The 22,718-nt window shown below is 38.1% G+C and overlaps 1 protein-coding gene across 5 annotated transcripts in view; it reads left to right on the top strand.

Moving 5' to 3' along the window:
- Positions 1–6,728: 6,728 nt before the first annotated feature.
- ptpn3 (protein tyrosine phosphatase non-receptor type 3) overlaps positions 6,729–22,718 on the top strand; it is a 37,298-nt gene continuing 21,308 nt past the window's right edge. For 4 of the 5 annotated variants that reach the window (XM_072460086.1, XM_072460083.1, XM_072460081.1 and 1 more), the window contains exons 1-9: positions 6,729–6,888; positions 11,650–11,771; positions 17,617–17,739; positions 19,174–19,216; positions 19,980–20,061; positions 20,326–20,370; positions 21,112–21,164; positions 21,659–21,776; positions 21,874–21,961. In XM_072460086.1, the coding sequence (XP_072316187.1) occupies positions 6,759–6,888; positions 11,650–11,771; positions 17,617–17,739; positions 19,174–19,216; positions 19,980–20,061; positions 20,326–20,370; positions 21,112–21,164; positions 21,659–21,776; positions 21,874–21,961 (804 nt within the window). In that variant the 5' untranslated portion in view covers positions 6,729–6,758. Of the gene's footprint in view, positions 6,889–7,039; positions 7,209–11,649; positions 11,772–17,616; positions 17,740–19,173; positions 19,217–19,979; positions 20,062–20,325; positions 20,371–21,111; positions 21,165–21,658; positions 21,777–21,873; positions 21,962–22,718 lie in introns of those variants that run through there. The other variant, XM_072460085.1, reaches the window with a different exon arrangement.

The raw sequence follows: 22,718 nt of genomic DNA, 5'->3' as shown, positions 1-22,718 counted from the left end.
TTGTGAATCTGCGCGACGAGGGGGCGGAGTCGCGCTGCTGCGTTCAAAGACGCTCGGAGAAATTGCTATCAGACGTGCGCATCATTTTACATTAAACATGCAGGAGCGCGATTGCGACACAAACGTTGAAATGTAAACAGTAATTAATTTGTAGCCTACTATGAAGGTTATTTTGTTTTTATAACGATTTTTTTTTGACATCGTATTTTTTTACATCGAATGTGATCGTATTTATATACAATTAATATTTTCACTAGATTCGATGTAAAAAAAAATGAATATTCATTGTCAAAAAAATTCAATGTCAAAAAGAAAAAATCGTAATAAAAACACAAAATAACCTTCATATCTAGTAACCTCAAATTAATAACAGTGTATTTGTTGCGGTGCGAATAAATGCGTCACATGTGCATTAGTTACAACATGTCTTATTAATCTCTGTGTGTAATCTTTTTTTTTTAATTAGTTACAAAGATTACAAAGAATCACACAGACGTAACGACGGATGCTCTGTGCTGGGGTCATGGTTCTATTATATTATGGCTGGAGTCTGCATGGTGGTCAAGTCTAGTCTGCGACAGAAAACCTAAGGTGATACTGGTCAGTGAAGGCAGCACGGTGACCCACTGCCCACGCGGGGAAGTCACGCAGTCCAGGGCTGATACAGGCTCGAGCTGCCCTGAACCAGTGGTCAAAGAACAACAGTCCAGGGCAGGAGCATGAGGGCAGAGCCGGGTCTGGGCAGTCTGGACTCTGGAGGAACATGGTGTGATCTATTAAAGTCATATGAACTTAAGATGACAAATGTATTGATCATGTTTTGGTTGTGCTGGATTAGTTTACTTTTAGACTGAGGTGAGTTGCAGATTCAACATATCAAAATTAGGACTAAACCAGGACTAAACCCAAAACTAAACCTGGACTAGATCAGACCTCAACAAGGACTAGGACAGCACCAAACCGAGCCCATATCAGGACCAAAATGGGCTCAGTTCAGGACCAAATAAGTTAATGATCAGTGTGAACTCGCCCTTATTGTTACATTTCTGGGTTAGTTTCCTGCAGATTTAGTTTGATGGAGCTGCACATTGTATTAAGGCAATATGATATTAGTCAGAAACATTTTTAGCCATTTTACAACATTGTTTAAGATTAAGGTACGCTTCATTGTCCTCGTAGGGACATTTGTCCTCTGCATTCGACCCATACTTCAATACCTCTGGGACAGCTCAGGAGCAGTGGTGTATTGCTCAGGGACCAGCTCCAGATCATTGCAAGTTAGAGTTAATCCTGTGTTGCACTGAGGCTTGAGTAATTCATGTTGCCACCTACCCCCTATCTCCGCCCACATCCCTGTACTGAGTCATAAATGTCGGGTTCTATCATGTCACATAGCCACTTCAAACAATAAAAAAATGTAAATGACATTCCACTGTTGTCCACTGAGATGTCACTATAAAGAGTTTTGAAAAGGAAGTCAATAGACCTGTTTCTAAATTAAAGCCGTTTTAGATCAATATTGCAGTTTACAATGAACAAAATGTGAAATGATGATCTACATATGTTATAGTTCAATTCTAAGTACTGGGAAAAAACATAATATGTCTCTTTTAAAGTGGAATGATCCAGATCAAGTCAAAACTACTTAAAACATGAACTTGATTCAAGTTGTTATATCTCATTTATTTGACTTACTTTCTCTTTCTCTTTTTTTTTTCTTGCAGCGTAGGGAAAACTAAATTGAGTTGTGACATTCTATGTTTAGGGCCAGCTGACCTACATAAGATTAGGACCAAGTTTGTCCTTGGTTTGTCCAGTACAGTGGGCCTTTTGTATCTTATCTTAAATATGGACGTAAAGTTTCTTGTGTCTCCATGAAGATGGTTCTCTGGTTCTCAAAATCACCAAGTACCACCTAAGAAAATACTTGTCCTTCAGGGTACCACCAGATCTAATCCAGGTCTTGAACAAGACTTTTCTAGGTCTAAGCTAGGACTAAACCAGGTCTAATATAAGACTACACATAATTTTACAAGTACCGAGCACCGAGAAACACTGGCCTGGAAAGTTAAACAGTTTGGCTCTAAATGTATCAATCTCCACGGAAAGAAGCAGCTGACACTTCTAGGCCAAGTTACAGGTCAGAACTGTGGAGTGGTGACCCCGTTTACTGTAACAATGCAGGTTTTTCACCAACAAAAACACCTATAATTGAACAAATAAAAGCGTTTAATGCCATTTTATGAAACAATGCAAGCAAAGCAATGATTTCTCCATAATTAGGTGATTTGAGTAATTAGGGACCACCAGGAAATGTACATAGTGAACCTTTAACATGGTCTAGGTATGTCCGTATCAGACCGAAAAGCTCAGTCTGTTTAATTGGTCTTTCATTGGTCCCTGCAGCATTCCTTCAGTATACAGCCCTCTCTTATCCTTGTCCCGGCTGAACCTGTCAACACGGCTGCTTTTTAATGGCTGACTGATATGTGGGCTCCTCCGGGTAGAATTTCATTAACATCTTGTTAATATCTCAAGTATATTTAGAGTTCATTAAAGACTATTATTTCAACATACCCGGCTTCATCTCATGTCTCTGATGGTTATGTAACGATGTATAGTATGTATGGTTATATCGTTTGCATCAACATCAGATTATTTTACCAACTGATAATGCAATATTTCATTTTCTGTTTCCTTGGAGACTGAAAATGAGGTTGGCGATGTTGTTGCTATTTTGGTTTTTAGACTTAGGCAAACTGTATTGATCCACCAGAGAAATGACTTGGACACAGTAGATCACTCATTACAATATAATAACAATTCTGTGTTTGAATAAGATAAGAGCATCTTTATTTGTCAATTTCCGTTCAAGAACAGCAGACTAGAAATAAGCAATAAAAATATAATAATAATCATTAAAAATATACTTTAATACAACACACCACTGTATCATGTACACTGAGTGCTTTGGCTGTGTGTACAGTGCAGCATAGACAGATAACAGCAGTGACTAGTTGAACCAGAGATAATTCACATTATGTTACAGTTATGCACATGATAATGTCAGATGGATGACACATGGGCTAAAAGTGTTCAGTGTAAAGCAGATAAGACAAAAAACACTGACCAATTTCAAAGAATTGATAAGTGGCAATTGTACTCTCTAAATGTTTTTGAACTCAAATCGATATATTTCTTATTGATCGTTCAGTTGTTTAACTGGACGGGGAAACGACAGAAGTTGAACAGTGTCGGTGTAATCCCTCAATCGTCCAAGACATCTGGACATCGTGACATTACATTTTGGAACCAGTGTCCAGATGACCTTCGACACTATTTACAACAGAACATTGTGTAATTTTGCTTCACATACCAAAGCGCTGCGGCATATGGTTAAAAGTACAATATTATGACATTGCAATAGTAAATAATAGAAAGGCCATGTTTAAAGTGACAGTATTTTTTTTTAATGATGTATTAACGACCAACAAAAGAAATAAAGGGAAGTATCAGGTGGCAGTGGCTGTTTGCAGAAATGGGACACGGGCCGTACGTCAGATTTGTCTCGGGGGTTAAATTTGGAGCAGGAGGTTGAGGTACACGGTGTCTTGGTTACTGTTGCAGAAAGATGATCCCTCGACAGCAACAGGAGGTGGTGTTCTACTGTGCGGGTCCTGAATGCTCTGAGCCCCACATTCCACACACGCAGATCAAAATGGTAATTGGCATCAACAAAAAAAAGCCCTGACCCTTTCCCTCTCTTTCCCGCACAGAGGTCGACTGGACACTGGGAGTCTGACCCTCAGACCTCGTGTGCTGGCCCCATGTGTGGTCAGTCTGGATTGAACCGGTGCTGGACCACGGCAAGTGTGGAAACTGACGTCAAACTCCACTGCAGATAAAAGGCTTCACAGACACACGGGAAAATGCGCACTCGCCAAACCACACAATCCCACCCTCGTGTCCGGCTGAAATAACCACTTTTACCTTTGTAGAGTGGTCAATAGATATGAGAATTTAGATCATGTTGTGAACGTGGTGAAACTTTCCAAAAAAAGGGTAAAAGGTGATATTTCTGCACTTTTGTGATCTGTTGGTATAATATGTTTAAAGTATAATATGGTTAAAGACATGTTTTAACACATTTCTGTTGGATTGACATAATGTTGTCCGAATATTGTTTTCGGAATACTCCAAAAAAGATTACTCCAACTCAAGATATTCATTTTTGTCTGTATTGCCCACCTGTAAGATTATCTCAAAGGGGGAAACACTAGACATAGGGTTAAAGGTCAGCCAATAAGTACTAGTAAACCATAAGCTAGGCCTATATGTACAGAAATGTATTATTGCTATTTGCCTCTAATTAGTCCTCGGTTCATGATTTTACACTTGTGACAACTGTCTAAAAAATGTAGTGTGTGTTGAGCTTGTGCTGGTAATTCGCTGTAACAGTCTCCACCCTGTGTTGAGTCACAGACGATTTATTATCTATAGCAAAGAAATCCAATGAGTGCTTTTCTCTTTCTGGGAATAGCACAGAGAATACATGGGCTTGATTTTGTACAGTGCAAGAGGCCAACAAAACGGACCAAAGCACAGACTGACTGAAGATAATTGATGTAGTACTTAATGTCCCCTGTAGATGGCGCCAATGATCCAGAAGCCTGAATTTGAAAGGTCTATTTCATCCATAGAGCCTCAGACTAGTATAACATTTAGCAGTTCGGCTAACGTGTAGGTTAGGTGCAATTTATTGTCTCAAATGGGGGAAAAACAATTTTTCACAATGTGGCTATACCTGACTTTACTTTAGAACTTAATTAAATAGAAATAGAAACTAGATATAGGCTTTTGTAAGTGCAGTGGCAGAAAGTAACAAGTACAAAAGTAAAAGCACTATATTCACACTTTACTTGAATACATTGAATTAACTCGTTACGCTCATTCATTACTTATTACAGTATAATAAAGTATAGGCCTGCCGGCTAATCCAACATGAGCTTTAAAGGTGCACTTTGTAACTTTCCTGGTCACGAGTCGGTGTGATCCCTCATTGGTCCTGGAGTTTTCCTCTGTAGAATGACTACTAATATATTTTTTTAGAACATTCTAACAAGTTTGCCATATGCTTGTCTCCATGAAGAATGTATTGCTTTACCTATAGAAGGTTCCACACTTTGGCGTAACTTTATATGTATCCCCATGGAGACAAGCGGGTTGTGCCACCAGGCCAAGCTACAGGTCAGATCTGTGAAGCGGCGACTCTGCTCACAAGAATGTTTTAAATGGTGTTTTTGAGCAATAAAAATATCTGTGATGGAATAAATGCAAGATAGATAAGATGAATGGCATTACGGCTGCAGCGACCAGTGTTTGTTCATAATTGTTATCTGGACTTTAGAGACTCTAAAAACACAAATAAAAAGACCTTGTAAGATAAAGATTTCAGCATTATTAAATCAAAATGTCAAAAAAGAGCTAAAATGTCTTATTTTCATATAATTATGCTTTTTTGTACATATTCTCTTTGGCTGAAGCCTTTAGTCGCCATATTTCAAACTTTATAATAATATAATTATAGATATGTAATACATTTTCAATGTACAATAGAAATAATTGTTGACTTGTTAACGTTTGTTGCAACTAAAATAATCGGGAGCTGCGGCACCAAATGTCATACTGTGGGAAATTCCTGACAAAGCATCTCCATGGCGACAAGCAGGTGGTGAACCCTTTAAAGCAACAGACCTTTCCTGCATTTGGCCAGTGATCTTTAATCAAGCCGCATCTACACAACACAGTCAATTCACAGTTTGTACACGTTTAATGCCGTTTACGTGTAAGTTAAAGTGCATATGACAGATGTTTACAATTTTCGAATTTTGACTTTATTTGGCGTATCCCCTGTTGTAGATATAAATTATAGTTTTACACCAATCAATATATATTTGTGGAGAAAAAGTAAAAAAAAAATCTGTAGAAAAAGGATAGGAAGTGACATAATAACTTATGCTAGTCAAAGGACTTTGTTAATGTTGATTCAACAAAATAAAACTGCTCCCATATATTTGGCATTACATGAGTTTTTGCCCAGTGTTTAGTAGGTAATTTCCTAGTGTCATGTCATCAATTATAAACCTAAAAAATGCGCTATTCTGGGATAACATTTTTATTTCAGCAAAAATTTAATTTTAAAAATTGTATTTATCTTAAAAGGCGGTATGGACGATTTTTCGGCGATGTGAGAACGCAGGCGGAAGTGCGCATGCGCACTCCCCCGTGCGGCCTGATACAACACACACGTACGTTTGTTTATTAGCGCAACGGAGCGCATCGCATCTCTCGTCTCCCGTAGATTTCTGTCCACTTCTGCATCAGCTCGAACTGTCTTTCTCCGTCTTCATTTTGCCCCGTACACTGAGGGAACTATATTATGATAGATCCATGCGCTTAGACACGCGTAAACGTGGGCACGAACCGCACGCGGCTGCAGGTGAGCGATAGGTGCGTTTTATGATTGATACGTGGCAGGACAAATGATTTATCCACGTCACGAGGAAATATGATAAAAAAATTGCTGAAAAAAATCGTCCATACCACCTTTAACTGTATTATTAGTTCAGATTTGAGTTTATCTTAACAGTCGTCCTGCCTATCAGGGGCCACTTTAAAGCTCGCGCCTCCAGAAACCAGCGCGTCTCAGAGGCGTCGGGAGCGCGCACGGCGGAGGGGCGGGGCGCGCGCACGCAGGGATGAGAAACTTCTCCCGGATATTTACCTCAAACTCTACCTGTCCGCGGCTCCTCCACAGACGCACCTCGCCGACGCGTTCACGCGGCGCAGAAACAGAATATGAACCATTCCCGAGGCGATGCGACTCAGGTATCCGCGTGATTTACCCTTTTCCCAACGCTTTTCTTCCATTTAACACAAAAAAAAAAAACACGCTCCTCGCTGACTTTTACGAGTTGTGCGTTTAGACAGAAAAGTTGCGCGGGGATTGTATGGCTCGTGTTGGGTGTAGCTCGTGAAACTTCAGCTTGTCAACAGGTTCCGTGTTCGCGTTCTGGGTCAAAGTACAGCGGGGTTTAGGCGGATTTGTGAGCGTCAGTGGCTCCAGCAGAACAGAAACAAACACGAGCCTTTTGTGCCACAACAACATGGATTTGGATTTGCGTGTGCGGAATTACAATGTCCTTACTGTGAGTGACCTTAAGCTTTTCTCACAACACCGGATATTATGGGCCATAAGTTGATTCTGACTTACTACAAAGGGTTTATTGTGTAAAAGTGGTAGATCACACACAAAAAGTTATTGTTATTCTTACAGGGCAGAAAATAACGATTCTATTTGTAGTCGATTCATCTTGTGGTTATTCTTTCAATGGTTAGATGGCAAAAGGAGATTAAAAAAAATTATAAAGACTAGTTATACACATTTATTCTGTTATTCCTGTGTAATTGCTGCTTTGTCTTAGTCATAAAGCTCTTTTCTCAGAACGTGTCATGTTTTGGAGTCTGTTTATAGTCCAGTTAATAATGAGTCCTAATTGATCACTAAAGTAGTTGAAACTAATCTAGATAATCGATCAGTTTTGATGAATTGATTCTCTTGTTATTATTACTTTATAAAGAATAGCGGTTGCTCTGTTTACCCTGAATTTACCCATATTTACAGACAGTCTTATGACATTGGCTTTGTAATTCCAAACAGGTTATTTAACGTTGTTGCAATACTTAATTATGGAAAATGTTGAGGAGAGACATTTTCCTTACTTCTTTTTCTTACTTTTCTTACTTCTACTATACAATTACTCAAGACTGTCCCATAACATGACTTTTCCTGTTGCGTTAGCAGCCGATGTAATCTTTAATAGTACATATACTTGCTAAGTTGGGTTTGTTTTCAAGCTTTGGGTTTGTTTGTCGCCCTCATCATTTCAGTCAAATCAATCATTCAGAATCAGGATCACGTTTGTACACCAAACACAGACAGACAAGCTCCAGGATTTGACTTGTTTCCACTAGCGTTTCGATTCTAAGGAATAGTCTCGATTGCGATACCCCACTGATGATTAACAATGTGTGGGCTTACTATAGTTTTGATTAAGCTCAAAATCATTCTAAAACTGTTCACCAATGGTCACATTTTGTCCTGTTAATGACTTTTTTGTTGAATCTGGTTTTGATGCTAGTTTTAATATCGATTTGTATCTGATTTCCATACTTTTGACGACCCCTAGTTTTGTTAAATTACCTTATTAATTAGACAAACGTTTGATTAAAAAACAGGACAATGACAAAGAGTTCAGCTTCAGTTTAAGTATGATAATGCAATGAATCAACGTTTTACTAATTAACTATTTAAAGAGACAAATGATCAGGTCAGCTCTGGGCTGTTTTAACTACATGTAAAGTAAATGTATTTTTTCTTTCTTTCTATTTCTTAGAGTAGATGATTTAACGTTAACTTTACTATGATTTAAATGACAAACGCATTCAGAGCGAGAGCACGAAGGCCATTACAGTTACAACATAAATATTGACTTGTTCAATTGTGCCGTATTCCCGCATTAATCAGGGTTTTACGTAAAGTTATGAGGGAGAATGATCAGTACGTGCAGAGAGAGTGCTTTCGCTAATATATTCAGAGGCTGCAGCATTGTTCAAATATTAACTCAACCCTGTGTCCTTTCATAATGGCCGGACTGAGGCAGGAATCCATTAATACATCACCTGAAAACACACAGCGCTGTCGACTCCAGGCGCATTGACACTGTGTTGTAAAAGGCTGCTTTCGACACGTTCAAGGTTTTTAAATTTGGCGTAATTCGGCGAACCGGCGGGAAAGGGGGGTCTACGACGTTACTCTGTGGGGGATTCACTCTTTTCAAGGGTTCTGCTGTATTTGCACCACCAGGTAAAGCTAGTTTGGCATTGAGTCAAGCCATTAGTTCACATATTTACATAATTTGCATCCGAGTAACGTGACAGTCGTGCACAGTGCTCAGGCCAAAACAACTAAAGCATAATTCAAAGTGATGGATTAAGCAAGAATGGAAGCACAACAGATGAAAACACTGGTCAGAAAAACAAAACAATAGTGAAAGAAGCATTAAAGAATCATGTTCGAAGAGTCGAAATAATCAAGATAACATTGTTTATCTATTTACTTTGTCATTTTTAATCATAAACATTGCATATGTTCACATACATTTCACAAATCATAATTTCGCATCTCTTCACGTCAACATTTTCAAACTTTTGATAACAACCAAACAAACAGAAAATCCACCATATTCTGTTACATAGAGTTTACTCCACATGTGTTTTATTAAACTTGTGGCTTAAACAAACTGATTGTGCCAGTGTGTTTGATTAAAGCCATGCAACCCTAGAGCTGTAGGTCCTCAGTCGTTAAGTCGATGAATCAGTCAATGACTCTTTTTTTGTATTTATTTGCTGCAGCAGTGTCTTGAGTTCGAATCCCGACTTGTCCTCCCTCCTCTCTCATCCCACATTTCACACTCATTTTTCCTGCCTAATAAAGCCTTGGGGTGAAAAATGTCTTTAAAAAAAGAAAATAAATGGTGCTGCAGCAAAAAGGAGGAGACGTGAAGGGAGTTAGCTTAAGATTTGGGAGGGAATTATGAGTTTAATTTACCCTTTTAAGTAAAAAATAAACAGTTTCATAGCACTTTTCCTGTATGAATAGTTGTTTTTGCATGAACTCCGGGGCCCTTGTTGTCGTGTGAGTGCAGTTTGGGTCAGATCAGCAGGGCCTGTCTTTAATTGAGCGTGAATTTCTTTAGTCGATTACAGCCCAAATAAACTCCAGTGGGGGAAGAAGTATTCACTTTACAGAAACTGGACAAAAAGTACTGTAAGTAAAAGTAGCTCATAAAAAAGATGTACTTTAGGAGTAAAATAATAAATAGTTTTCACAGATTCTGTTAATGCGAACTGTTAATGCGTTAAATTTGGTGATTTTGACAAAGAATTGTACAGATTTTTTAGCAAATTGTAGCAAATCAATTCCTTTGTTTCTGTGTGAATTTGATGTATATACTTTTTTTTTATGTATTTACTTTTTTTTTTGTAAAGCCAGTACTTGAACTCAAACCCTTTATGCCGAATGTCACCATGAACATGCAGCAAATAACCCCTTAATTCAAACAAAAGTACTTTCTACTTTTCAGTCCAGTTGAAAAATGTAGTGAAGTAGAAAGTACAGATTCCTGCTCTCACGGGTAGTAAATGTACAAACTGTAAAGTACTTTTACTTTCATACTTGCTGATAATTTCTGTAGTGAAAAGATTGACTTATTTATATGTTTGCAGACAGAAAAGACTCAGAACTTTATGCTTGGTTTTGTTTCATTTGAGTCCAGTAAATACAAAGACAGTAAACTTCAACCAGGTCAAAACATCGCCCTCTAAATTCCAACCTCTACAAATAACAATAAACTTTGGCTCGTTTATGTTACGATGTCAAGGGAACACAACCTCTGCAGTGTCGGTGCAACGCTGCCTCTGAGCTCGTCCTGAGAGCCACCCACATGCGCTCGTCCGTTTGTCCGTTTGTTTGTTTGTTGGTTTGTTTGTCGGCTTGCACAGACTCCCACAGCTGCTCCGAGGTCGGCTTTTGCTCGGGAGAGGGGCGTGTCCGGCTCCGAGAGAGTGTTTAACATTCTTATCATTCAGCTGTCTGCGAGAGGCGGAGCGATGCAGGAGCAAAGGGGCATGTTCAGACCCAGGCCAAGTCATCAGGAATTACACAAACACACACGCGGTCCCTCCTTACATTCATGGCACATTACTCACCGCGGCCTGTGCGACTCTGCCCCGGCGATCGGTTTGTTAGTCACTATTTCACAGTGTCATCCGAAGGGAGTAGCTCATCGACAACAACCACAAAACAGCCGACACGGTTTTTATTATCGCTACGGTCGTGTAAATAATATGCACAGTGTGACCCGGTGCTGCGCTGGCGTTGTTTTTCAAAATGCGAATATTGAAACGCGTCGCTTCCCTGATGATGATGGGTGAAATCCTCCAGCCAAGCAAGTCCCACAAGATCTGGAGATGAGTCACACGATTAAACGAAACTTTAATTGAATGATGATCACAGCAGATATTTGTCAAAACGTGCCGGTAAATGTCTTAGTCTTGCAAAGTGAATGGACTGTAAAATGAACCACAAAAGTGCAGAAAAATCACATGTTTAGAGTTTGTGTTCATTTTCTTTTTTGGTTCATTGCACTGTAGAAATCCAAAGATTAAGTAAGAATTTTCTTATAAAATCAAAATTGATATTCTCCTTTTGCATATCTTGAAAACCTGAAGACTTTAAGCTTATATATGTCTGTAATCCTATCTTTTTTTGCATACACACTTATCATCATGCTTTCTATGATACACTGTGTATTGGTAATAACTTGAGATAAGTAAATTGATTCTGTTTTCACTGGGAGTTTAACTGAAACATAGATTTCCTTGTATTTTATTCTTACTGCAATACCGATATTTAATTTTCTTTATTTTTGATTACACTTTTCATCTGCTCGCCGGCCGCGCGTCTGTAATGAAAAGTATTTCTGATTCCGAAGTTCAATCTAATTTGTTGTGCGGTGTGTTCTGCAGGTCCCGTCTCAGTAACGATCCGAGGGCCGGGCCGGCTCCAGAGTGGGACAGAAATGCCAAAACCGGACCTGCTCTGTTTGGTTCAGCTGCTGGACGGCACCATCCAGACCTTCAGACTCAGCGTGCGTAACATAAACACGAACAAACACTCACACGTCAACTGATGCTTGTCTCTCGCGAAAATGACTCACAACAACTGCGGCCGAGGTAATGTTTTATATATATACGTTTTGATCAAATACACGGTCAAATTGATTCTGTGTGGAAATATGGAAGTCAAGAACGAGGACCTGAACATTAGACTGCTGAAGAGTGCAATCATAATCATTTGCTGTGAAGCCGATTCATTCTTTAACTAAACTGACTGCATTAGTTACCGTATTTTCCGGACTATACGTTTTTGATAGTCTTGGCCCGGGTGCAACTTATATTTATATATAAACATATTTAATTATTATTAGGCCTGAGCGCCACAAGCTGGCGAGAGGCCTATTAATCTCGTAAGGCTGTGCGAAGCACGGCTGCGAAAGTGCGCACGTAGTGCGCACGAAATCGAGCGCGAAGCGCTCGCCCACTTCCAAACACTCACTAACGCACTCCTTCACTCACGCACGCCCCGTGCATACTAATTAGTAGTAGGAAAATGGAACTTTACCGTTGTAAACGGGCGAAGCCCGTGCAAAAGTACGCACTAAACGAGCACTTTAAATTGGGATCTAAAGGGATATAAAGCACTCATTTGCGCTAAGTAGCTCACGAATACGTTCCCCATCTCTTGCATGTTCCGTGCATATAAGCATGTAATGCAAAAATTGAACATTATTACTGTATAGAGGGCCAAAAACACAAAGTGGGCGGAGCCCACTCAAAATTAACGAAAGTACCCGTCAGTGACCAGGGACCCACACCATGAGGAAAATGTATAGTTTATGATATTTGAAAAATGGGAAACATTGTTTTCGCATCGGAATATTATTCTTTCTTCTTCTTCTTCTCGGGACCAACCCCCCTATTTTTCACCCAGTGAACATTGACGAAAAGTCACAAAAATTAGCACACCTCTAAAAATTGTGCCTCTCTACATTCTGGCTATTTCCTTTTTCTAAAATTAAAAAAATTGGCGCGTCAGCGCCCCCAAATGTACCAAAAATGCATTGAGAGATGGGAAATGACCCCAAAAAAATCTGATCGTAGAATCATGAAATTTGGCGCAGAGGTAGATGGTGACAAGAGAAGTAAAAAATATTATTACGGCAACGCCGTCCGCCCAACCAAATGTCGGCCATATTGCTTCAAAAATGGCTAATTATGACTTCGGAGTTTTTCCAAACGTCGTACTTTTACGAACTCCTCCCAGGGCGTTGGCCCTAAAAAGCTGAAATTTGGTGAAAATGCTACTGAGGAGTGGGACATCAAAAGTTATCCAAATTACATTGATACCTCTCACGGTCTTAAATAAATTAATTTGGAGCCACAGCGCCCCCTACAGATTTTATATGGAGGTTAAATATTTAGTTTTGCGAAATTATATGAAATTTGACACACAACTCAATTTTGGCATCCCCATCAAAAAAGTCAATGAGACCCATGTCATAATTGTTATGGCTTTGCCGTAACGATGACCGAAACCTTCCATGTTATTCCAATGGGGAAATCGCCAGAACATGTTTACACTTTAGACTTTCACGAACTCCTCTTAGGGCGTTAGACATATTAACCTGAAATTTGGTGAGACTCATCTTCAGGGGTGGACCATCAAAAGTTATCCACATTTTTATTCTAAGAGTCACGGTGTCTGTGCGGCAAAGCCGCACATTTTGCCAAGAATTCAAAATAAAATTGCTTTTTGATGGTAAAACAAAGGGGAGAAGATTTGACAGCGTCACAGATTCAGCAGTAGATGTAATAAAAGGACAATTGGGGCACGTTAGCGCCCCCTCCTCTTGCGGCGTGGCGGCGGCGTGGCGAGGGCCGATCATTGCCGCTTGCGGCTATATTTATTATTATTTTTTGTCTTTCTACAAGTGAATTGCCAGTTTCAGGTACAAGGCTGTATGTGTGCAACTTTGTCATGAAGGGACTGAAGCGCGACGATTTTTATACTTATATACTTATACTCCGGAGCGACTTATATGTGATATTATTTGTTATTTTCACACTTGCAACCGCATTTCATACTTTCATACAACTTTTTTTTGGCTTTTTTCGACTTATTCTCCAGAAAATACGGTATTTGTTTTACCCTTTAAGACACATGGAGCTCAACAGTAAAAAAAAGTAAATTTCCCATTTATTTTTCCAAAAAACATTTCCAAAGAATGTTATGTAATGAAAAGCCAAAACCAAACCTATTTAAAACCTGAAATTTTGCTACATTTCCTTCTTTGTGGTTTATGAAGTTTCAGAACTATATTCTATTGTGTATCTTGTGCTCATTATTTAGCTGATTAGCAATCTTTCAGTCTCTTAATATGAATATTTATTTAATTTGTAATGAAAAGTCCATGAAAGAACTCGCCTGCGGTGAACTGGTTTAAGGTTGTTACCACCTCTGCATTGTGAGTTCACTTCCTCGACCTATTGCTGAATGTCTCTCCCTATGTAATTTAGGTTTAGTTTATTTGCAGTTTATAAACCACATTGTAAAACATGTGCAAAAAGCTGTGCACAGTAAAACATGAACACATTTCTTGCTGCAGTTGTCTTGTTCATAAAAGCCAACGAAAGCCAAAAGAAAAGTCTATGTGAGACTGAAGCTCCATTATGGGAGACTTTACAGACTCAAACATCAGGCACACTCTCTGGTTTTTTGATACACAATATTATCCAGACTTTGTTTGTATAGAGAAACAAATACACAGGCTCAGACACACACTTCCTGCCTGTCGCGGCGGATCGTATGTTGCTTCTATCGGCCCAGCGCGGCTCTAATGTCCTTAGTGTCAGGGCATGATATAGTGACACTCTATTTTTTCCTTTCCCCATTGATCCACATCTTCTGATTAATTCCGCGCCCTCCTCTCAAGGACGCGGGCGCTTTGTTCGCACGCTTTACTCTGGCTTTCCACTTTACAACCTGAATTGAGTCTCGCAGCAGTGGAGGCGCACATTGGAACATCTGTGGTGTGGCTTTATGTTTATTCTGGAGGGTTTGCTACTGCTTGTGTCCATGGAGATGGTATTGCTTTGCCAAAAACGTCCCACGGTATGGCATTAAATTGATCTATCCTGCAAGTTTTTCATTACAAGAGTTTCTATTGCTCACAAATACTACCTTGAAAAATGTGCATTCTTACTGTAACCTGGCCTGGTGGGGTCAAGATAGACAAGTTTGATGTCACACTGTGGAACATTTATTTCTGTTTTGACAGGGACATTAAATATATTGCACAGGCCAGAGACCATTTGTATTCTCTGGGCAGGTAATCCATAAAACATTTAATCTACAGCTTTAAAAAAGGCAAACAAACACCAAATAACTTCCGGAATAAGCTATAACATCAGATTATTTTACACCTCGCACCTATAAAAGTGCTGTACCAGAGTTTTACTGTCTCAAAAATGTGAAAAACAGAATCAATTCATATTTTTAAACGTTTTGCAGCAGTCCAAAGTGATTCCTATCCCTCCTCAGTCATTCCTACACTCCTTATTATGAGTGCTTTTCACAACTTTCGGACACCAGAGCTGAGAGTTGCAATCAAAGTAAAGATAACAGCAACTAGCACGGGGAGCGCAGCTATGTTTCAGCGTTTCTGAGTGCTAACGGTGCATTTCTTTGTTCTCGGATGATAAAAGGCTTTGTATTTTACTAGGGCTTCTATAGACTCTAAGTATGTTGTCCTGTGCGGTTTTTATGTCCAATTCCACCCAACTTTATTTATAAAGCACTTTAAAAACCACACCGTCGACCAAAGTGCTATATTCAAATTAAAACATTGTAAAATATTATGTGGCCAAAGCTACATTTCTACCTCGATATTGATCAGTAAAGCTATTCTATTCTATATTTTTTTTTTCAAGATGTTTTTGCCCGTAGGCTTTATTAGACAGTTTTAATTTTATGCAGACTGCATACAGTGGTCTCATTTTGACCCAAAGAGCTGCTTTTACAATACATCTATTCTCGGGCAGAACTAATGTTAAACTACGTGGACAAAAATCTGGTACAGCCACTTTGGGATTTGACATATGTATCTTCTTCTTTGGTGTTTTATGGTGGTAGGTATCCAAGTGTTACATTACCACCACATACTCTAGTTAGACTTTAGACATTATTCTCCAGACTTTACTCTGGTATCAGTACAGCGGTCATTTTAAATACAAATATTGTGCTTCCTGTTTAGAAGTGGGCGTCATGAGATACTTCAAAGCTTCACATATTTTTACAATCCATGAGAAATGTTCCGAAATGTGAATGTAAATGTCTTCACTTTCTGGGTTGAGGTTCAAGTATCACAGCCAATACGTAAAATTAACCAGAAATTTGCCGAAATAACATTACTTTCTACCATTTCTTTTACACTGCAAGTCTCTCCTCTTTTGTTTGATCTTCTTGCAGCTTTGCCATACTTGCCTTATTGTCATTTGGACACAATAACATGATATACCAATGTAATGTAATGTAATGTAGACAGTATAGTACAGTCACCTCTAGTCAATTCCTGTTATGTCACACAGTATAATACAAATATCAGCACAGTTTACAGTAAAATATTTGTCCCTTGATGTGGAGTCAATGTTACAGGATCAGGCTAAATACTGGTGGACACAGTACTGATCTTTATCATTCTAGAGGCTCGGGTTTCCACAGTTGAAATAAGGATCTCAACATTGTTAAAGGCAGTAGCTGTTTTAACTTCTTCTTCTGGTTTAAAAAACTGCAATATAATCACAACGGAACCTGCTTCAATGCAACAGAAAAGTTTATACATCTAATAATAGAGACGGGGACTTTTTGGGTTTATTTTTTGGGGGGGGAATAATCTGATTGAGAAAATTGTTTTGTGAATCTTTTTTGTGAAACATTAATCAAAAAGCAACATTTGATTTGTTTACCTCATAACAAATGACACAATTCAATGGGTTTCAGTAGCTTCCTTCCAATAGCATAGAATAATATTGTTTTGAATTGCTGCATTTAGGGGGCGATATTGACAAAAAATATCGATTAGGCCTGTCACGATAAAAAAGATCTTGAAGTACAATATATTGCTTCAGAAAATATCACAATGAACGATATTATTGAAACAAGTTTAGAAAAAAAACATTAGCTGCAGTAGATAAATAGTTAGTTAGAGTCTTTAATGAGTCACTTAAGTTACTTAAATACTTCACTGCTCAAATCGTATTGTACTACGAAAGAATAAGGTCCCAAAAAGTGCAAAGAATCAGTGCACACAATAAAAATTGAGCCCTCAAAAATATAGTCCAGCTTTCATAGGCGATGGCCCTTTAAATCTAACTAGGCAGTAAAATGGTAAAAACAATTGTTCACATTTCCTTATTTTTTGCAATTGGCAGTTTTACAATTACTCAAGTGACACGTATTCTTCACTTTCAGGAGAAATGAGTGGAAAGCACTTTGTAACAGTTTACTCAATGAAATTAACACGGAACACACATTTCTGTCAGAGGGTTTTAGTGTTTATTACTTTGTTTAATTTATTGGTTATAAAAACTCCTATTTGATTGTTTGTTTTGGTTTTAATAGTTTAAATTATAGACAATATTCAAATGTTGCATATCTGCAAAACAGCAATTGCGACATCATCCATTTTTCTATATCTCCCTCCTCTATCACTATGGTAACTGTAATCTGCATAGGTCATGTAAATGAAATATTTCAGAGGAATCCTGCATTCACCACTTTGAACTTGCACTATCTCACCCTGTCGTTGATGGTTTAAAGGAGTTAAATGCCAGAGTTTTGGCTTGAGAAGGTGTTTCTGTTGTGTCTATCTTTAGAAGCAGGATGAAGGTGCCGTTCTTTTGGACCAAGTGTGTGACCACCTGTGCCTGGAGGAGAGGCAGCTCTTCAGTTTGCAGATCAGAGAGACCAACTCCATCACGGCCAATACTCTGTCCCCGGTGAGCTCATTTCCTCACATCCTTTTATACTAATAACAAACGTACATTTTAATAGGGCAGGGCAATATGTTCTACTTTTTTGTATTATGATATGAAGAGAACATACTGTACAATAAACTGCATAATGGACCACATAATTGATGCAAGGCAAAATACCTAATTGTAATGTATTTGCACTTTCTTGTTTAAGGATATTTCGGTTGTTAAGTAATAGTTGTTAAGTAGTTATAAGTTCTGCTTCCACTTGTCACGGGCTTTTCCAGTAATTGTCAGGGTTAAGGTTACTTGTTTTTAGCCTCTGCAGAGCCTCCACAGTCGGTGTTAATGCGTCTCAATGTGTCAGCTGCACTCTCTGTCTGCTTCAGGATCAACTACAGTGTCCATGGAATTATATCGCGATATTACAAATTTCATATTGCCCCAAAAGCAAAAGGTGACATAACATTAACCATATGGCCCATCCCTAAGTTCTAATACAACAGAATGCAGTTTTCAGCGTCTTGTTCTAAGTCTGATATTGTAGATTAAAACATAATATTCTGGCGGGGTCCAGTTTGGTTAGTGCTACAGTAAATGGCTCTGAAGGGACGGAAATCATGTCATGAAGCAATGATCATGTGTAAACTTCTGTTGCTATGAACATGCCCAAACTGTTACATTTATACTGTTTTACGTAGTAAGTAGGGGGACAATTATCCAAGTACAACCCTAAAGCCTCTTCATTTGTTTAGTTACCACAGATGTACACTGCAGGTCCAAAAAGCACTAATATTTGTTTAGCTTTGATTACAGCAGACATTCACTGTGGCATTGTTTCAATAGGTTTCTGCAGTGTCAAAAGATTAATTTAATTCCAGTGTTGCATTATTTTTCACACAGATCTTGTATTGATGATGTGAGATTGACCACTGCACAAAGCCTCCTCCAGCTCGTCCCAAACACTCTCACTGGGGTTCACATCTGTAGTACATTAGTTTCTGCTTCTCTTTAGAAGTTTTCTCTGCTAGATGCCAATGATTTGACCCTTCTCAAACACACTGACATCTTTTCATCACTTATCAGAATCAGAATCAGAAAAAGCTTTATTGTCATTGTCAGTGAATAAAAACAAGGTTCACAACAATAATAAGGCATGAATTAAAAAAAATGCTGAATAACATAAAAATAAACTTACACTTAATACTTTGACTGAATATATACACACAATTATAGTTTAGTCTAGTAGAGTGTGAAAACTAGCAGTGCAAAGACAAGTGCAGCAATTATCCAGTTAGAGGGAATTTTTTTTTGGGGGGGGGGGGGTAAATCACACAGTGAGTATTTTTCAAGGGAGTCTGAAACATTTATCAGTACTGCTAGATATAAAGTGCAATGAATCAACCTTTGATGATAGTAAACTCTGATTGTTCATGCATTACTCATTTCTTTCAACAGAGATGGTTAGAGCCAGAGAGACCTTTGAAGAAACAGATCAAAGGTTGGCCGCTTTTTCTGTCTATGCAAACACATCACTTTTTATTTTTCATGTATTCTTTTTGTGGACAAAATATGGTCTTCAGAGGAAAACTGTTCACATAACATGAGATGATATGTGTAAATGCTAAAGTACAACACAACTGTAACACAAATGCTGATATTATATTTGAGTCACAAGTAGTATTGTTGAAATTGGTTAAATCAAATCCAAACCCCCAAACTGTAATTTGAGTGTCCCACAAGGCAATGTACTCAGGCCTTTACTTTCTCTTCTTTGTGTTATTGATCTTTCTCCTCTGTGACAATTTTCTGAATCCTTATTACATGCAGGCGATACTGTGTTTTTTAATTCCCATCCTGATGTAAAGATTATCAATACAAAACTCTCCTCTGATCTAAAGAATATTCAGCAATGGTTGTGTAAGAACCACCAAACTGTTAATGCGAAGTATGCAGAGTATTTGTGCTTTCACTCATCCAGAAAGCAGCTACAATTTAACAACCAGTCACCTTTTCTGGTCAGAAAATATGCTTGTTTGAAAGATTACAACATAGGTTTGGTCCATTTATCCTTTTTAATTGCCTCTTTTTGCAGCAATTTGTTATGATTATTATTTTTTTCATTATAGCAATATACCTAACTTTTTTCTTATATTTAAAACAACATCCCAAAAAGTTTCCAATCATTAGTTGTGTTATATTGCCCTCTTCTAATCCCATATGTATTGACACTGATTGAGATTTAACTAATGTGTGATTTGCAGGTCTTGCGTCCCCATTTTATTTAAACTTCAGGGTGCGATTCTTCATCTCAGACCCCAACTCTCTGCAGCATGAACAGACCAGGTGTTACTTTAATTTATATAGACCAAGACTAAACCAGGACTAGAACAGGACCCAACTGGACTCAAACCAGGACCAAACCAGGACCAAACCAGGACCAAACCAGGACCAAACCAGGACCAAACCAGGACCAAACCAGGCCATGTGTTGCTGTTTATTGTCCTAGTCTCTGTAGTGTCACATGAGCTGTAAACCAAAGTTGAATTATTCACATCTTTGCTGTTGTTTGTTATGAGTCGTAATGTTCCTCTTTTATCATTCCTACAGGCAGTTGTACTTCCTCCAAATCAGGAGTGACATCAGAGAAGGAAGGTTTGTGGGTTTATAAAAAGCATCTGACTTTGTCTGTAGTTTATTCACAGTATTATTGGCGGACTATTTTCTTTGTTGCATATCAACATGTGTGCAGTCCTGGGCCTAAAATGTATTGATTTTTTGCCCCCTTAAAGATAAAAAAGCAGAAAAAAGTACATAAATCATAATCTTTGAAGAAATTACTGCTTTTAAACACTTAATTAGTCAGCTAAATAGGAAAATGTATCTCAGCAACTGCTATTCAAAATAAATAAATCAGTACTAGTAAGTTATTGTAGCTCTACAAAGCAAACCATATATATAATCTGGTGGTAAATAACAGATATTACTTATTAGAATAATCTGAGTACCATTATATATAATTGCAACAAAACATTTCCAGTCGGATCTGAATTTGTAGTTTTTCCAATGGAGTTAAAAGAGTAATGTAGCTGTATGTTTACATAATCATCAACAAAAGTACAACAAATTTAATATTGCCAAGATTTTGTCACAATTGTCACAATTTCAATACAAATTTAAAGTTAATTTGGGAATCTTGCCATAATTTTTAAAATATTGATACCAGTATTTCGATATTGGTAAATACTAGTTTTTGGCAGATGTTAGCTATTGCATTGCACCATGCATAGATAGTATCACACCATGAGATTTTAACATTCTTACATCTCTATGGTAATGTTTCTTGTAAGACTCTCTCTGAGCCTTTGTGAAGTGTAATTGCTCCGTCTGATGCAGGTTGAAATGTCCGCTGAGTCCTGCTGTGGTTTTGGCTTCTTATGCTGTTCAATGTAAGTACAAAATAATTTGAGTCCTAATTTGGGGTGTGGTAATAGTTCTCTCGATAAGGCCGACTTTAAAAACACATCTGAAAAGACCTTTTTACAGTAAAGACAACGACGTGATAAAATCAAAATGTCAAAAAAAAAGAAGAAACATTTCTGGTTTTCATCAATGATTCAGTTTATTCATTAACATTCTCTATCTAGAAGTCTTCAGACACCAGCTTCCTTTATTTGGTTAAAAAATAATTTCAAAAGTGTCTTTATACAATAGAAATAATTGTTTGAGCTTTTTTTTACCACTAAAATAATCATAAGTTGCAACCTCAGTTAAAACGTTATCTGCCTCACAGTGGGAAGATGTGAGGAAGAGTAAAAGTACTGATATACTGTAAAATACATCACCAAAATGGGGATGAAGGTATTATAATGCAAAAAACTACTGAACCACCTCTGTTCATTTACTGTTTATTTGACGTGTTGTCTTTTCTGTTTTTCCACAGCTGAACTCGGCGACCACTCTTCCTCTCTGCTTCCCGGTTACCTCTCAAAGGGCCATTTTATCCCTGAACAAGATGAAGACTTCTTGTCCAAAGTGGAAGACCTACATCCACAGCACAAGTAATGTCTTCATACTGTATGTTTTCGCGTGTTAGCCTGTTCACAGATGGCACAAAGCATAAACAACCACGTTCCCTGTGGCTTTGTGTGTTCCCAGAGGACTGAACCAGAGCGAGGCTGAACTCTGTTTCCTCAACACGGCTCGCACGCTTGAACTGTATGGAGTAGAGCTACACTCCGCAATGGTAATGATGAGGACACTTTGGGCCTTTGTTGTGTTGTTTTTTGTAGGATTATTAGGTTTTTGTGTGTCTTTTGTATGTAGAAGGGTGCAAAGGCTGCGAGTGAATATAATGTCCTCGAAAAACAATAACATATACTGTTTTATTAAGTAAAGAAACTTCTAACCCTGTGGTTGTTTGGACCTCTACAAACGTCTGAAAAGTGATTGTTGTGTTGGCAATTCAATTCACATTAATGTCTCTGAACAGAATTTAGATTTTAAAACATAATTTGCAAATCTAATTTCAATCACAATGCTTTTGTTTCAGCTTGTGAGTTTTTAGGTGAAATCATTTTCAGCAAAAAGAATAGTAACTTATCAATTACTGGATTTTCTGAAAACAAATATAATAATCTATAATCATGATCTTCAAGACCATACTGTCTCTAACACATGGCAAGAAGAACATTTTGTAATTCTGATATAAAAAATATTCTAATTCTCTCTAAATATAAAGGTCACCAATAGCCCTCACATAAAAATGGATGACACAGATTGCACTGACAATCTAGGACTGGACTGACATTATATTGGACATTTGCAAAATGGAAAAAATTACATTCAGACTTAATTTGAAAATGGACAAATTTGACTGTGGACTAAATGGGACGATTATCTTGGTTTATGCGTGCATTAACTTTCTTTTCTCTGGATGTCGACTCTACTGGGCATGGGTTTTGTCTCCTGTTCTCTCTCTGGTCTTGCTCAGTTTCATTGTT

Source organism: Eucyclogobius newberryi, unplaced genomic scaffold (genome assembly GCF_026437365.1).
Source record: "Eucyclogobius newberryi isolate DKJ021-1_F unplaced genomic scaffold, fEucNew1.0.hap1 SCAF_3, whole genome shotgun sequence".
NCBI lineage: Eukaryota > Metazoa > Chordata > Actinopteri > Gobiiformes > Gobiidae > Eucyclogobius > Eucyclogobius newberryi.
Note: the sequence above shows the minus strand (reverse complement) of the source record. Positions and strands in the feature narration are given on the sequence as shown.